This window comes from Brassica rapa, chromosome A01 (assembly GCF_000309985.2).
Source record: "Brassica rapa cultivar Chiifu-401-42 chromosome A01, CAAS_Brap_v3.01, whole genome shotgun sequence".
Lineage (NCBI taxonomy): Eukaryota > Viridiplantae > Streptophyta > Magnoliopsida > Brassicales > Brassicaceae > Brassica > Brassica rapa.
The window spans coordinates 25060195-25078770 of NC_024795.2; the positions used below are offsets into that span (position 1 = coordinate 25060195).

Sequence of the window (18576 nt, forward strand, 5' to 3'; positions counted from 1 at the left end):
GGGCACTAAAATATGAAAAGATTAAAAATCAGGTTAAAAGATGCAGGGAGGGTAGTCGAACCTGGGTTTAATGGGGGCATTGGAAGGATTTTAACCAACTAGGCTACGGGATTTCAGATATTCACTGTGTATTTTAATTTAATTTTAGATTTTACTGGGGGCAACTGCCCCCTTGCTGTAAAGGGTAGATCCGCCCTCCACTATCTCTTTTAATCCTGTCTTTTACGTGTAATTAAGTGGTTTGGCTAAACCAAAATTTGTATCAATTTCAAGTATATTAAGGACATTTAATGAAATTAAAACCTGTTGATACAACAAATTCCAACATTTCAAAACTCACTTTTCTCATACACATAACAGTCGTTGTTTTTTGGTTAAAATAAACAGTTTATTTGAGCATGCGAAATAAATGACTAATATATGCTCGACTAATATATACAACTAAAGCTAAGTGTAATCATATTTTTCATGCGCGATGCCACAATGTAATTTGACAGCAGGTGCCTAATCGTTGTATATAATTAGTCAGTTTCCCTTATAAAATACAGGTTTCCTCAACAATATAATGACAATGAATGACTTTGAGTGGTTTTCTTTGGGCAGTTTAGTATTGATGTTAAAATGAGTTTGCTTATCAAGTTTTAAATGATTTTTAATAAAAATAATTAATCATTCAAACTCATTTAATTTGATGAATTTTAAATAGATATTTTTATTAAAATTCATTTACTAGATTTAGTTTTGCTTAAAATTAACGGGTCCTATTAAGCAAAATGTATCTCCCTAACAACCTTCTATGGGTCAATACATATTTTGTAACTTCCAGTCCAAAATTATCGGTGGCAACTTCTTTCTAATATTTATATTATCCAACAGTTATATAGTACATTACAATTTTTTTTTTTGGGGTTTTACCAAAATTACGTTTACTACTTTCAATAGTATTCCACCCAAAAATTTTATTTCTTTTGTGTTATTCAATAACCTCAACATTTTTCTTTTTACAATTTTAACTTTTAATTTGATTAACTGACCGTCCTTTGAAAAAGTAAGTATATATATTTTTAGTTTCATATTTTTTAAAAAAATTTAATTTTCATATTTTTGTTTATCTTGGTAATTATATTTGTATTTTTCTTTGTAATTGTACATGGGCATAAATCTTAATTAAAATCTATTTATAAAATATAACAATTTAAAAGTTGATTTGGCATACATTTTTTCTTTGTAATCATATTTGTCTATTTAGATCTCGAGCAAAATGTTACATAATTATAGAAACATTAAAAAAAAATTACAAACCGACATTATACCTGCGGGTCAAGATTTGGAACATACAAATATGATTACAAAAAAACATGTACAGACATATGATCACAAAGAAACGTATAAATTTTAAATTGCTATTATTTTATAAAATAGATTTTGCTTTAAATTTATACATAAATATGATTACAAAGAAAAACACAAATATGATTATAAAAAAAACATAAATAAATATAAAAATTAAATTTCTAAAGAAAATTAAAAAATATACCCGCCCTTCGGGTCAGAATCTAGTTCCTTTTAAAATGTCTGATTATTTGTTTTCATTTCAAAAAATAAGTCTGGCGTCCAGAACCATTATTAGTGTTTCGATTGAGCTGTTTCGTATCCTATAATATTTGTAGGACACTAAAACTCAATTTCCCTGACTTGTTACCTCTGATATACAGTATAACCGGCAAGACGGACTAGTTGGTAGGAGTTGGATCCTAACATAAATCGCAAAACCTACTCTTTTTGACAGGTTTTAGAACCCACAAATGGATATAACTTATGAAATGTAAGAGTATCCAAACACATAAGCTATATTTTAACAGTTTGGTTACTCTTGAATTTCATAAAAGTTTGATTTTTCCCCTCTTCTCTTATATGGAGTCCACGTTTAGACCTGAAAGCTAGTACTCAATTCAACATCTATTACCCACAATCTGAAAGACGAAACATGTGTGTTCCTTGAAAGATATAACAGACGTAATAATTAGTCTTTAGGTGATACACATTGTTACCTGTTATTTTTCATAACTTGTATAAGAAAAAGATGGAATCCAATTTTTTTGAACAACAATGTTAAATAATTTTTCTAGTTGGTTGTTACATATGTGTTTACATAATAGGTTAATGATTTGTACTGTTGTTATATCATGGTCATCATATGATGCTCGCCTTATACTACAAAATGTCGAGGTTTAGTGAAAAATAAAGTGCAAAGCTAAAAGAATAGCAGGTCAGAGATGACAGAAAGCTCTCACATCTCTACGATAAATTTTGTCTTCATAGTGTTATGCAACACTGCCAATATAAATATGCTCACATGTTTTGTTTTCAGGCAGTACTGACAAATATTTCAACGAGATGACGAATAACCAGGGGCGTCCCTAGAGTTATGGAGGCCATAAACAAAAAGTAAATTGGGGGCCTATCTAATTGTGGATTCATTTTATTTTTAATGTTTCCATATTAATATTATTTTGTTTTTTCACTGACATATTAGTAATGGACTGAATTTAATTCATTTTGACATTGGTATATTTTTTTTACTTTACAAAACAGTAAAATCCAAAATTATTTATAAAAATTATAATAAAACTTTTAAAAATGGAGGTCTTAAAAAATGGGGGCCCTAGGCCAATGCTTCAGTTGGCTGTGCCAAGGGACGCCCCTGCGAATAACTAATTTCAATTGTTTATGTTTTACATATATTCACGCAGAATCATGGTGTACGTATGCTTATAAATCTTACAGAATATAAACTTTTAAGTTTTTTTTAATAATAATACAATACTCTTCAAATTATCACATAACCTTCCGATTATTTTCATACTCTAAAAAATCAAGCGTACCCACAATATCCATACTCGCATTTAGCCCCAGATTTACATTTCTTGTTGCTTCTAGACCGTTTCGAATGACACACAAAAATCTCATTTATATTTCACATTTAAATAAAGTAACTCTATTATAGAGTTGGATTTACTCCAATGATTCGCTCTATAATAGAATGAACTATAGAGTAATGATATTTTTTTATTTTATATTTGGAGTGAAAAAGCAATATTACTCTATATTTCACTCTATTATAGAGTGAATCATTGGAGCAAATCCAACTCTATGATAAAGTTATTTTATTTTAGTGTGAAATATAGAAGAAATTTTTGTGTGCCATTGCAGATATCATCACCACAATTGTCAGGATTAAACCCAATGTAGGTGCATATGCCTCCGCAACATCGTTGCCCGAATCGGCATTTGTGACTACACTGTCCACAATTATTCTTGGCACCTAACCTATTCCGACAATGTTTCTTGCAAGTTGCAACAATACAACAAACTCGTTCCCTTGTCCTCTTTTACGCCATTGCAAATGTTGTGACGCCCAACATGACATCTCATCCCTTTTCTGATATTTTTGTATTGGGAAACTATTACGCGGGTTTTGGATGATGTTGTTAGGTTTGTGTGGATTTCATCAAGAGTATAGAACTCCGGGTCTTCTTCACTGGTAATATCTTCGGGTACAACTGAATGAGGATTAGACGTTGCGGTTATGAGGGAATAGAGGATTAATGAGACGAGTAGCATGAGTTTAATGAACGTATAATGGATCTTAATGAGCATTTGTTACGATGATGAGTTTACTTTTGAACACAAAAGAAGCAAATGGAAACGTGAAATTTAAGGAAAGATGTCAGATGTGTATGTAGGTATCATAAACTCTAGATTTGATGTATACTTATTAGACTGTTTATAAAACTCCTTAAAATTAGGCAAAAACAAGTGATACTTGCTGTCTAATTGTAACGGAAAGTGAAAAGAAAATCAAATGCAATACCTTAACCTACAAGTATCTTATTGCTACTGTCCTCATCATTGTTACAGCTTTTTAGTTCCCGTATTGAGCAAGCTGTTACTTTCATTTTCTTATTAATTCAATATGATTCTCATAATTAAGACGATATAAGCTCGAGATAAATAGAGAGTTGGTGAAACTCACGATTTGTTTAATTTTAATTATGAGATGAATTACTTTAGTTTTGTTTGTTACACACTTCTTTAACAGCATCTCATCATTTTTTTTGCCAAAAAATATTTTTAAAAGAATATTATGTTTTAACATACATACATTGGAATTTTGAGGATTAATACAGTGTTTCTCATATATAATAGTTTCTCTAGAAAATAATAATAAGTATATAATTTTGAACAAAATGCCAATGTCTTTATTGTGAAAAATGTGTTTAATCTTCTAATTGAAGTAAGTCTGTTCATTCACAAATAGTGATCACGAGATCAACTCCACCCTCTTACAGTCCTAAAACCAAAATGTTACATTTTGTTCCTAGTTTATTATTTGATATAAGATTTCTTATGTACTTGGACAATATATATATATATATATATATATATATATATATATATATATATGACATTTTACTGCTATGCTGAGAACTTGAGAAGTCATGCAGTTCATGCATGGGTTATCTGTTACCCAAACCTACGCAAACCTCCACGTGTGGTAACGGTATGGGTGCCACGACATTCGGTAAGAGTCACATGGCCATCATGTTTGCTTGCATAACGCGATCAAGACACTCTAATGTTTTCCCTCAACGCATCGTTCACGTCTCCATTCCAATGTTTCATTACTTTTACTTTGACTATTTGCTAAACGTTGACCGGTGACCTTCGAAGAGCCTGTGGACATTCCATTGAGCATGTAGAATCATCGCTAATAGTTATTAAACGTAGAAACAATTTTATTACTACGAATGCCCTTTCTTAAAAAAAATCAATTTCATTACTACGCAGAAAATATACTGTATTATGTTCATTCTTTTTTTTTTTTGAACACCAGTATTATGTTCATTCATTCAACTGTTCAAGTCAAGACTATTACATACACACATAACATTTTATAAGCCTAGACAGTCAATAGCTTATATAGTCACTCGATACTCTACACCAAGTCTCTCAGATGTCGAGGATTTTTGTTTATTTTCTCACTGAATGATATTATTGATACTAGTACTATTAACTTATTTTGTAACTAGAGATATATATTCATTCATGTTATAGAGAGAGGTCACGCCATATATCCACTGGCGGGTCTCGAAAATATACTAATGGGTTAGATTGGCCCAAATTGAAACGACTTGCATGTTCAATAAGACTAACTGACTAAGCTTATAAAAACAATTACAATAAGTTCGTAGGGTCTTTAATAACTGAGTACGTGCGATAATTTGTTTTGCTTATTCGTTTGTTAATTGTTAATGGTTGAACTTTAATTGACGAACCTAGGCAGCTCTTGGCCATGGTGAGAAATCTTCTCTGATTGTTTGCTTTTTTGTGTTTACTGTTACAGCCGATAAAAAATTGGTGGTGGACACTTGTACTTGGATCTTTTTTTCTTGCAGTGAACGATGAAAAAGTAAACACCATCAAAATATAAGAAAATCAGAACTCTGACTTAAAAGAGAAAAAGAAGAAGATCAGAATCATTAATATAGATAGTCAAACTCGTCTGTCATTCTTTTGTATCAGAATTTAGGTAAAAATGGGAACATACATGGTTTGAATGAAATTTGGTGATGATTTAATCCTAGCTTAAAAACTTTTTTTTTTTGACAGAACCTAACTACTTAATGATTGTGACAAGAAAGCATTTGGTAACCACTAATATAAGCATCGTTAGGTTAATTAATATAGTTAATAGAAAATGAATTTGAAGTATTATGAATATATTCCCTAGCACATTAGCAACCGAAATGAGTAAAAAGAAGGGAAATTAGGTGAGATGACGCTACAAAAAAGCATAATTGATTGAGTAGCCAATTACCCTAACTTTTCACTGTTTCACATGTCTTTTATATAATATTGCTGTATTACCCCTGCTTGAAACCGGAGAAACCTGCTAGAAAAAAATAAAATTAAAAATTACTATTTTGCAAAAATATGTCGTGTCTCTTCCAGATTCACACCCCTTTGAATAGTTTCACTCCAGATTTTCTCCACCGCATTTTCTCTGATTACAATCCCTTGCTGATTAGCATTCACATTCCAATTTGTGTTGATCCTTGCCGAAAAGACTTGTGTAGTGGCGATCACCTCCATCTATGCAAACGGCACCATCTTCCGTCACCACCGTATGTTCTTCTCTTCTATTTACTGTATCAACAACAAAATCTGTCTCTCTGATACGGTTATATGTATTATCTCCACTGATGTTGCGAGATACAGTTACATTTTTTCGCCGTGGATGAAGTTGATCGGAGAAGATAAACAGTGTCTGTTTATTTTGTTCTATTCTATTCGCATATGGAATAGAAATGTAAAACAATATGTGTTATGTTTGTTCTATTCTATTCGCATATGGAATAGAAATGTAAAACAATATGTGTTATGTTTGTTCTATTCCTGTTATGAAATGCGATATATTCTGCTGCTCTTCTATTTTATCATGTTCCATTCCATTTGATGATTACTAAAGAGTGTTTTATTTTGTTAAGAAATATAGTTTTTGAACAAGTAAATATCGTGCTATGATCTAGATTGTGTAGTTTAATATTACATAATATAATTTAATTTTACATAATATATATAATTTTTTAGACTTTGATATTTGGGTTTAGGATTTATATTTGGGTTTAGGGTTTATATTTTGGTTTAGGGTTTAGTGAATATAATTTAGGGTTTAGTATTTAGAAGGTGAGGGGATATGGTTGGGGGATCAGCATTAACTTCTTCCATGAAATCATAGATATTTCATCATTTTGTTCCATTTGGGTTTAGTTTATGAAAGATTGGGGTTGACATTGGATTAGGGTTTATATTTCCGTGTAGGGTTTATATTTAGGGTTTAGGGATTAAAGTTTAGGATATAGTTGGGTACAGTTGGGTCACATTAACCTTTTCCATGAAATCATAGATATTTCATAATTTCACCAATATATACCATGCTATTTATTTTGTTACATTCTATTTGAGTTTATGGTTTATATTTGAGTTTAGGGATTAGTGAATATAGTTTAGGGTTTAGTATTTAGAAGATGAGGAGGTATAGTTGGGATCAACATCAACTTCTTCTACGAAATTATAGGCATTTCATAATTTTACCAATATATACTATATTATTTATTTTGTTTTATTCTATTTGGGTTTAGAATTTATATTTGGGTTTAGAATTTATATTTAGGTTTAGAGTTATGTATTTGAGTTTAGGGTTTATTGATTAAGGTTTAGGGTTTAGTATTAAGGGGTTGGGTGGGATTTGGATAATGTTTAGTATATATGGGTTAGATTTGGGATAATGTTTAGTATTAGAGTATGTGAGTGAGGTTAGAAATCTGTTTTATTTCGGTGATGTGGAATAGAACATTGAAACATATGTATGTGGTCATAAATATGTGACGTGGTTCCTTATATTCACTCAAATGTAATTTAAATATTAGCCATACCTCAATTTGTTTACGTCATCTAACTTTTTATCTTTCACCGGTTACTTGCACCAACCAAGGGTATTACCGGATCAAATGGGCCTTAAATGTTAGTTACCCAATTACGTCAAAATCAATGCTATTCTCTTAATTTCACTTCAAATTTTAACTATTTGGCTAATTGACCCTAAAAAGAAAGAGAGTGGGAAACCAACCACGGTTAGGCAATTTAAAACAAAAACTATGGGTTAGGCAGTAAAGATCCAGTCTCTTCTTTAATAGTGGTATTTATTAGTTACTAGATTTTTTAACCGTGCTACGCGCGGATAAAATTTTATATGTATTTTTCAATTCTAAAAAAATAATATATAATATTGTATTACATTATTTAAAAAATATAAAATAAGACTACATAATATAAATATTTTTTAAAATTTTCTTTATGGAAATCATTATGTTGTTTGATTGTTCTACTTGACTCACATATTTGCATAGTTATTTGTGATAGATGAATAACTATATTTTTATTATCAGTAAATAATATATATTTGTTATATAATATAAGAAAAATAAAATTATTTACTTTTAAAACAAACTTGTCTCATGTTGGGGACTCGGTTATAGACATATCATATTCGAATGAGACATTTTTATAGTTATCAATCTTCTTAACAGTCAAGAAACAAATCTGAATATCAAAACAATCTCATACGATCTCTTTGTGGAATAACTGCTCTGAAGAAATTGAATTAAGCATCAAAAGGACTGAAAATGGATGTGTAGATGTGTTATCTAAGTGAGCTTTACAAAATACTATTCATAGTTCATATATTATTTATGTTCATTCTATTTTTTTGTCCATCATTTCTTAAACATCTTGAAATAACTGATGTTAATTAATAATAAACTTTTGGCTAGCAAAAAAATCAAATTTGTCTAATTATCGCTTAATTTGTCTAACTGATATATATGTAATTCTCAATTCTAAAAAAATAATGTATAATATTGTATTACATTATTTAAAGAATATAAAATAAGACTACATAACATAAATATATTTATTTTAAATTTTCTTTGTGGAAATCATTATGTTGTTTGATTGTTGTATTTGATTCACATATTTGCATAGATATTTGTAATAGATGAATAACTATATTTTTATTATCTAAATAATATATATTTATTATATAATATAAAAAATGAAATTATTTACTTTTTAAACAAAGTTGTCTCATGGTGGAGATTCGATTATAGACATATAATATTCGAAGGAGACATTTTTACAGTTATCAATCTTCTTAACAGTCAAGAAACAAATATGAATATCAAAACAATTTCTCATACGATCTCTTTGTGGAATAACTGCTCTGAAAATTTTGAATTTAGACATCAAAAAGGACGGAAAATGATGTACAGATGTGTTATCTAAGTCAGCTTTACAAAGTACTACTATTCATAGTTCATATATCATTTAAGTCCATCATTTCTTAAATATTTTGAAATAACTGATGCTAATTAATAATAAACTTTTGGCTGAAAAAAAAATCAAATTTGTCTTATTATCGCTTAAATATTTTATTAATATTGTCTAAGAAGCTTTCAATTGATATCATAGTTTAATTTTTATTAGTTGTTTTTGTTAATTTTAGAGTTTTTTGTATTTAAGATTTTTTTCCATATTAAGCTTATATTTCTTTCACATAATATATATATGTCATAAAAATTACCATCAAATCAGTTTTTAAATAATTTAATTTAAAATAAAATTATATTTTAATTTGTTTTATTCTAACAATTTGATTGATTTAATTAATTTGTTTTGGTAGATAACTTAAAAAGGTTTTAATATGAATCGGGGAAAGCAAGCTTATGTTGTTATATTATATTTATTTGTGTATATGAAATCTATATATAAAATGGTAATTAAATAAATCTAATTGTTTTTTTTATCTTGTTTAGTTGGATTCTCATGAAAAGAAATCGATAGGTTAAACAAATGTTTCAAAATTTGTTGTGTTATTGTTTTGTTTATAAATTACAAAATTTATTGAATTGATATATTTAATTATTGCACCCTTAAATAATATTTTATTAAGACATTAGAGAACTATGTTTTGAGTTGTTTTGTCAAAATTGTACAAAAATTTATGTTTTTTCATATTTGTCACGAAAATTTATATGTTAAACTTACTTTTACAAAATTCTTAACTTTGTCACGAAAACAAAAATCTATTTCTTTGTGGTATATGTCAATGTTCTCACACTTTCAAAGAATATATTAGCTTAGTCACTTACTTATTTTTTTTTACAAAACAATGTATTGGAGTCTTGAAAGTTGAATCCATATTATTATAAATGTACATAAGAGTGTGATTACATATTTAGTGATTCTTGTATATGTGTCTAAGAAAGTCTCAATGGCTTAGTGGTATCTCTCATATATTCATGTCATTCTAACCTGGGTTTGATCCTTTCCTTTGCATTGGTTTTTCATTTTTTACGAAAAAATAAGTGAGATGACGTGGCAACTTCGGACTCTCTGATTGGACGATTTTTTGTGCCTACGTGGACACTCTAAGAGGAGCTTATATCCTCCTTTTAGTATAGTATAGATTTACATGTGTTTGTTCCTCTCGCATTCATAGATAATACTCTACTAATCAAGAGTCATTGTCTCGACATCTTATTTTTGGAATTGACTTTCAACCAAATGCTATGATAACATATGATTTGCTTACATTAACCAATAATGTATCATTATATCATCCCAATTTTTTTTTATCTGTTGTCATCATTAGTTTGTTTATCTAACTACTCAGGCATATTAAAGACTAAAGCAGATCAAATATCATTTTTCATCATCAACATATATAATCGTTAATTAATTAAGCAAGCAGTACGGTAAATAAACCGAACCCGATAATCCGAACTGAATCCGATCCGATAAAAATGAATCCGAACCGATCCGAACCCGATGTAAATACCGAATGGATCTTGTTTTGTGGTATTTCGGGTTATGGGTATTATCCGAACCGAACCCGAATCTAAATGGATATCCGATAGAACCCGAAACATTCAAAACTTCGAAAAGATCTTGTATCAAACATGATCTCAATTCCTAATATGTATCCAAAATACACTAAGAAATATTCAACATCTAAAGTACTTATCTATTACGTGAAGGTTGGTGGTTCTATTACATAAATGTTGGTGGTTCTATTACACGAAGGTTGATGGTTGAAGATGACCGTTGAATCTTGAAGTATTTAGATTTTGATTTTGTTTTCGTTAAACAATGTTTCTCAACTTGGTTTTCGTTCTATGCTTTTATTTATTTGGTTTTTTTTTATCAGTAAATATGTTTACTTTTTGTTTGATTTTGAATGATCATAGTTGATGTTCCTTATTTTTGAATCGATTTTACTTAAGTTTTGGTTACAAAATAAGTACGAATCAAGTATTTTAAAACCGAAGAACCGATTTTACTCATGTTTTGGTTATAAAATAGGTAAAAATCAGGTACTTTTAAACCGAAAAACTGATTGGGACCCGAACCCGAAAGTATATTGGGTTCTGCCGGTTCTTTGAAGATTTACTAACTCCAATCCGAACCCGATAGAACCCGAACCGGTCCCGAACCGAACTTTCATATAATCCGAATGGGGCTGATTTTGATAAATCCGAAAAACCAAAACCCGATTGGATAAAACCGAAACCCGATTGGGACCCCGAATGCCCAGGCCTAAGCAAGCATATTAAAAAAGAGAACAATTAATTTTTACTGGAAAGTGGAAACTAACGAAATCATCTGTAGTTCTACGAAATAATGTGTGTAGCCTAAACACGACACATGTACTACTTTTCATCAACATTTATTATGCTTTTTATGGACTATCGTATACAGATATACTAATACTTATTTATACCAATTAAAATTGGACCGGCTAACCCGAAGTTAATTATAAACTTAGGATAAGACATGCGCCTTGCGCAGGGTAAGTTTATTTGTATATATTATCGATAATTTATATATTTGATCATTTTATTTATACATATACAATATTTTTTGTTGTTATTATATAATTTATTATCGGATCAATTTTTATTAAAAATTATGGAACAAAATTATAATTAATTTATTATGGGCTGATCGGATTGGACATTAAACAAATTATGACATAAAAACCTTATTTTTTTCATCGAACACATTCTTGAAAAAAATAAACAGTATTGTTTTCACAGTTGAATTATTTTGACTTTTATCTTCCATATGGTTTTGAAAGCTTTCATATCAACCATCGAATTGATACATGTCATTTTTATATTTTTAGTCATATACTTAAGGAAAACTTACATTTTTGTAATTTAAAGTCGTTTTAAAAAATTCAAAATATAACATATAAGAAAAAGTCTAACATATAAGAAAATTATACTATATAAGGTGTCATCATTTTTGTATTTTAAAAGTTGTTTTTTAAAAAATATATATAACATATAAAGTTTCCTCATTTTTGTAATTTAAAGTCATTTTAAAAAATAAAAAATATAACATATAAGAAAAAATTTATTTTTATTATGTGGTTAATGTGATTGTTTTTTAATAATATAAAATAAAACAAAAGTGAAGAAGAATGCAAAAATTGTTATCAAATCTTTATTATTCATAATAATTAATTATCATATATATGTAAATCATATTAGGTTTTCGTAGCTTTTATTTAAAGAAAGAATACACACTTCTTATATTTTAGGTTAATATAATGTTCTTTAGTGGACATTAAACAAATTATGACATAAAAACCTTATTTTTTTCATCGAACACATTCTTGAAAAAAGTGAACAGTATTGTTTCCACAGTTGAATTATTTTGACTTTTATCTTCCATATGGTTTTAAAAGCTTTCAGACCAACCATTGAATTGATACATGTCATTTTAATGTTTTTAATCATATACTTAAGAAAAACTTACATTTTTGTAATTTAAAGTCGTTTTAAAAAATTCAAAATATAACATATAAGAAAAAATCTAACATATAAGAAAAATATAACATATAAGGTGTCCCCATTTTTGTACTTTAAAGCCGTTTAAAAAAAATATAACATATAATGTTTCCTCATTTTTGTAATTTAAAGTCATTTTAAAAAATTCAAAATATAAGATATAAGAAAAAATCTATTTATTTTTATTATATGGTTAATGTGATTGTTTAATTTTTTAAATAATATAAAATTAAACAAAAATGAAGAAGGATGCAAAAATTGTTATCAAATCTTTATTATTCATAATCATTAATTGCATTATATATGTAAATCATATTAGGTAATTCCGTAGCTTTTATTTAAGGAAAGAATATATACTTCTTATATTTTATGTTAATATAATGTTCTATAATGTTATATAATTATGGAAAAACGGGACAACTTTAGATTGAACTATATTTTATATTAGGTGCTCTAGAATTCTTAGAAAATAGATTTAGAAGGCATTTAGATGTGCCACAAAAGCAATGGGTCTTTTTTAATTAATACAAAATTGAGGTTACATATTTTCAAATGCTTCTCAATTAATATATAGGGGATAGTTAGTAGAGGTAGGCTAATATGAGTATTTGCTCGTTCAACTAAGGGAAAACCGGCCAATCTCAGGCATACAAGTGTCCCGATGGTCAGAGACTTTAATTTAAATAAATAATTAAATATTAATCATTAGGGTTTGCGTCTCAAGACATGCATGCCTATCACATCATTCTTTTTTCTTCGTTTCTAAAAGGAGCCAGTCTAAAATGTAACTTGCACAAAAGATTTTTGTTCAAATTAGGAAATAAGCATTGACTAGACTTATTCTAGTGGAAATTAATAAGAAATTTTCTTTAAATCTGTTTTAACAAAAGTCTACTTCTATGAACGAGTCGTAGAAAAAAGGAAAATAAACAATCACAAATAACTGCACCGTATGTTTTGTGTATGTAGTTTGAGATACATGTACTTACTACTTAGCATTTGATCCAAAAAAAACATGTACTTAGCATTATACATTTTCAAACTTCGACTAATTCATTATTTGTTCATTTCACTTATGCTAAATGTAATTGCTACCATTCCCTGTGAATGTATCATGGTTTTATCTACCTGTAATTTTTATTTGAAGGAGTATGTAATATCGTAATATTATATATATAGTCTAAGTCCACAGTTCCCACTTCCCACTAATAAGAGAAAGAACTCGAAGTTTCTTTCATTTGAAATCACAGATGCAATTTTGATACGTCGATGTCATACCCACACGCATACATTATGTACAAACACAACACATGTGTATGTGTACGACTTTGATTGGTATCTGTGGAATATTTCCCAAATACGATAATCCTTTATATTCATATACGTATCATGTATGATGTATGTATGCAAACATAAAAAAAAGATATGCCTTTGATAATTACATCAGCGGAGAGGAGGAGCATTACGAATGATTATTATTTTCTTTTAAAATAAATCTCTTGAGTATATATCAAATATAATTTGTTGTTCGATAAAGTTTTGGATTTGCCTTCTCTGAATAGTGTGTAAAATTAATAGATTTCAATATTAACAGAGCCTAATCAAGACAAAATTCACTTCTTACTTTTAATTGCAATTTCTTTATTCAATATGGCAGACAAATTCAAAGTAAGAACTTAAAAATTGCCTAATAAAAACATCTTTTGATTCCCTGGGCACAAATCTTCATGTCAACTTTAATTTGTTTATATATTTTATTTCAATAGAAAAATTTCCCATAAAGAAAGATTCCAAATTAAATAAATCAACCAATCCAACTTCTTTTATAATCCCAAAACCTTAAGAGGAGACATCCATTTAATTTCATCCTCTTCTCTTTCACTCAAACTCACACAGAAAAAACATTAGAGTTTTCATCAGGGTAAACATCAATGGAGATTGCAACAAAACAAGGAGATTCAAGAAACCCATCTTCCACTTCTTGTTCATCAGCTTCCTCATCTTTACATCAACACATCATAACCAGATCTGATCATTACCCGACAACTTTTGTCCAAGCAGACACTTCCTCTTTCAAACAAGTCGTCCAGATGCTCACCGGAAGCTCCTCCCCGAGATCCCCAGACTCGCCGCGTCCTCCGACGACTCCTCCCGGCAAAGGTAACTTCGTGATTCCACCGATCAAAACAACACAGCCGAAGAAACACTCAGGAAACAAACTCTACGAGAGGAGATCTAACAACAACAGTCTCAAGAACAGCCTCATGATCAATACGCTCATGATCGGCGGCGGAAACGGTGCCGGAAGCCCGAGATTCTCGCCGAGAAACCAGGAGATTCTGTCGCCTAGCTGTCTTGATTTCCCGAAGCTGGCACTGAACAGTCCCGTGACGCCGCTGAAACACGGCGGCGACGGTAACGACAGCGACACTTTTGACAGGATGTCGCCATTGTCGGAGGAAGAGAGAGCGATCTCGGAAAAAGGGTATTACTTGCATCGGTCTCCGAGAGAATCGGAGCCGCAGCTTCTGCCGTTGTTTCCGGTGACTTCTCCAAGAGTATCGTCGTCGCCGGAGAATTAATCTACTTGAGGAGAGACGAGAAAGAATGTTAATAAGTTTTACTGCCACTGTAATTTTCGTTTTTTTCTTATCCTGCTCTGCTTTTTAATCCTCTCGTTTCGTTTTACTGTGTTACCAAGAATGTGTCAATTCAAATTTTATAGTATCAATAAAATGAAGAATATGAGAGAAGTCAAAGATAAGAAGATGCTCGCCAGTTATATATATATAAAAAGTTAAAAAACAACGTACAATTTAAAATTACACAGAAATATTAAAGTTGCCCAAAACAAACACAAAAATATATAATAGAAGGAAAAAATATCAGAATTACAGTTTCAAGAGCATCGTATTATTAAATCATTTTGAAGGTTGAAGTTTGGATTAAGATAGTAAATAAACTAATAGTAGTGCGCAAATGATTTGTCTTTTGCTATTTTGTTTTGTCAACAGAGATTCTTTAGCTATTTGACTAGTAAAATCAAACTTATATATAAGTTATCATGTATTAGTGTAATGTAGATGTCGGTTTACTATGATTATGAACCGGTTACGTTTGTGTAATCCAGTGTAACAGTCACTATATAAGTGATACATTGTATTCAATTTTCATCAACGAGAATAACAGAAAGTCGGTGACATTTTCGTTGTTGAATATTGAATACAATGTATCATTTATATAGTAATTGTTACACCGGTTTACACAAACGTAACAGGTTCATAACCATAGTAAACCGACATCTATCATACACTAATATCATGTGATTGATTTTCATCATTATCTTTGTCATATTTCATATCTGCCAAGAAACAAAAGGAACAAAGAATGAAACATATACAGCATTTGCCTCTTCGATCAAACTCCAGAGGACCCATCGGATGGTTCGTGCTGTGTTTCATTCCATTGTCAATGTCTTCCTTAGTAGTAGCCACCCTGTGTAAAGAGTGTGGAAAGCTTCAGTAATCATGCATTGGCATAGGACCTGGTTCATTTGCCAGATTTTCTTCACAAGCTGGGCCTGACCTCTTATAACCCAACTAGTTTCAATGGGAACATTTTGAACGGCCTAATAACATGGACAAGCTTTAAAAAAAACATGGACAAGCTTGGTTTTAGTCATAAGTCTTTAGTAGGTGCCATTTTGAGGACGTGTCGAAACACTACACATCAAATAGTAAACGTGTCGCACTGTCCACGTGTGGTTGGCCCAGCATCCACTACTGACTTCCGCAAGCTTACTCCATAAACAGTTGAGATAATATGGGAAAGCAATATATCAAGTAAAATCAAGTACACCAAAAAAAAATAACAAGAAAAGTAATTATGTCGATTAGGTTTTCAGTGAAGAGACTAGCGACGGTTACCATTTCAAAAACTAATGGCGGAGATGTCTCGGGTTATGTCCTCCGACACCCGCTTAATCACTGCTTTTAGGCAAAGAGAGGCATGTCCATTAAATATTTAATTTGAGTTAACATTTTGAATTTTTATGATTAAGTTAATTATAGTTATACTTGTAATTTTTTTTTTATCAAAGATGGTTATTTTCTTTCTTGTTATATCTTCAATTTGTGTTTAAGCTAATCAGTTGGAGATTAATTATTTATAGAGCATGAGAGACCGTCACAACGAGCAAGGTTCAACGAGCATTACAAACGGGGATAGGTCTACAACCAGTTACGTGTCAGACAAGGCAAAAGAAAGAGTGAAGAAAGCGACGGATGCAGCCTTGAACGCCGGAGATAACATGAAGGATGCGATTGGATGGCGCCTGGAAAGCGGCGAAGGAAACGGGTCAAAACATCAGCGAAGCAATAGCGGGAGATAATGACGACAACGACAGGATTCAAGAGGACAAGGTCGCTGTGGAACTGAAGGATGTGAGTCAGCCTGTCGACACGACGGAGTATAGAGGTGTGGAGGAGCTACGTCAGCAAACCGGCGGTGAAGATAAGTCACCGTGAGATAATGTGTTAGGGTGTATTTTTCGCTGTTGTTTGTTTCAGTACTGAGGTGTTGCTCGTGGAAGGTTTATGAATAAACCGTTGCTAGATTTGGTTAAACTTTGATTTTATTAGTCTAAACGAAAAATAACAATCGTTTTGAAGTTTGAGCAAATTCTTTTGTACATATCTTCAAAAATCGCATATAATATATACAAACGTAAACACATAATCTGCTCTGTATTTATTAGTGATACGATAGCGTATGTCAACTCACAAATGTCTCAAGTGTTTGATAGTATTAGTGGGTTTGGGTCTGAAAACAGCTGGATCATATCTAGCTTCTGGCATCTACGACAAATAAACAGAACTAATTCTCTTTGCTATGTAGGAGACATGTGGCGCCGAAAACGAAGTGAGGCATCTCTGATATTTACTCGCCTTTTGTTTTCTAACATTAAAAGCGACAAAAATGCGACACTAGAGACATTCGCCATGACTGAGAAGGAAGTATGACTCTTTGACTATATATTATTCTCCACTTCCTAGATTAATATAATAGCATCTAGATTCGATTTTAGGTACTATCTTTTTTTTGTAGAGCGAAGACTTTGAAACTGGTACCGACCAGACAGAGACGAGCATTAACTTATCATAATATTCTACCCTCTTTCACTTTGTTCTTCACAAAGATTTTAAAAGAATCTCTTCTCGCTCACACAACAGCTTACAAAACCAAAGCCAAAAGTCATATGTTCACCTATAAGCACATTCTTTTTGGTGTGCTAAAACATTTTATTTATTTTAAGCAGGGCCAAAAACTGAAGATGAAGGAGAGAATCAAAGGGAGATGTGAAAAAAAAAGACAACATCTTTGTGTACAAACAAGTGCAGCTCTGCAAACCCTCAGAAGCTTAAAGTCATTGATGATAAATACAAGACATGTGTCCAGTTTGGCATGTGAAACCTTTTATGCCCCGTCTCTTTCACTACACACTACTTCTAACTATTTCTCTTAGGTACACTGCTGTAATGTATTAACTTTTATTTCCACAAAGAAACATGTCCATATAGTTGGAAAATAAAAAGAGTAGAAGAGTAAACAGAAGTGGTGATGATTGCATCTTAGAGAGGGAAACGCTCATGCTTGTTCATGTTATGATTCTTTAGCCGGGTTAAACTGAAAGATTATTTACTTGTTTCAGTGATCAGTAAAGACTAATGATCAATGTAATATGCCGAGGGGTCTCTTCTTCTCCTATCAAAGCAAAACAAAACAAATTTAAAACAATCAGAAAAAGGACTGTGTGAAGAAAATCTCTTTTGAGTAGCTAAATTTTAAACCTTAAAACATCACGCACTCTCTATCCAACAAGTGTTGACCCTCCATCTAAAGCGACTTCAATTGTTTATTTTCCATTTTTTTTAATATGTAATTTTGAATTCCCACAAAATATAATCTTTTATAGGTAAATGCTTACGCCCGAAAGAAAAAAAAAAGAGTGTTTGCAAGCATCTACTAAACGTGTTCATTATTGGAGATAAGTCCTAGTTAGTTTAAATTCATATGTCCATGGTCCAGAACAGACAAT

General features: G+C 30.6%; 1 protein-coding gene and 2 pseudogenes across 1 annotated transcript; 2 read left to right on the forward strand and 1 right to left on the reverse strand.

The window, feature by feature from the left end:
• Positions 1-2530: 2530 nt before the first annotated feature.
• LOC103840880 lies at positions 2531-3723 on the reverse strand (annotated as a pseudogene).
• An 8436-nt stretch (positions 3724-12159) lies between these two features.
• On the forward strand, positions 12160-15238 carry LOC103840890 (VQ motif-containing protein 19-like). The gene has a single exon (XM_033275070.1). It carries the CDS (start codon positions 14411-14413, stop codon positions 15059-15061), a length of 651 nt encoding a protein of 216 aa, XP_033130961.1. The 5' UTR covers positions 12160-14410; the 3' UTR covers positions 15062-15238.
• A 197-nt stretch (positions 15239-15435) lies between these two features.
• Positions 15436-18524, forward strand: LOC103841455 (annotated as a pseudogene).
• The last annotated feature ends 52 nt before the right edge of the window (positions 18525-18576 follow it).

Bases quoted from the DNA above. Each gene is read 5' to 3' on its own strand.
- LOC103840890 (XM_033275070.1), top strand. From the start codon at position 14,411: ATGGAGATTGCAACAAAACAAGGAGATTCAAGAAACCCATCTTCCACT.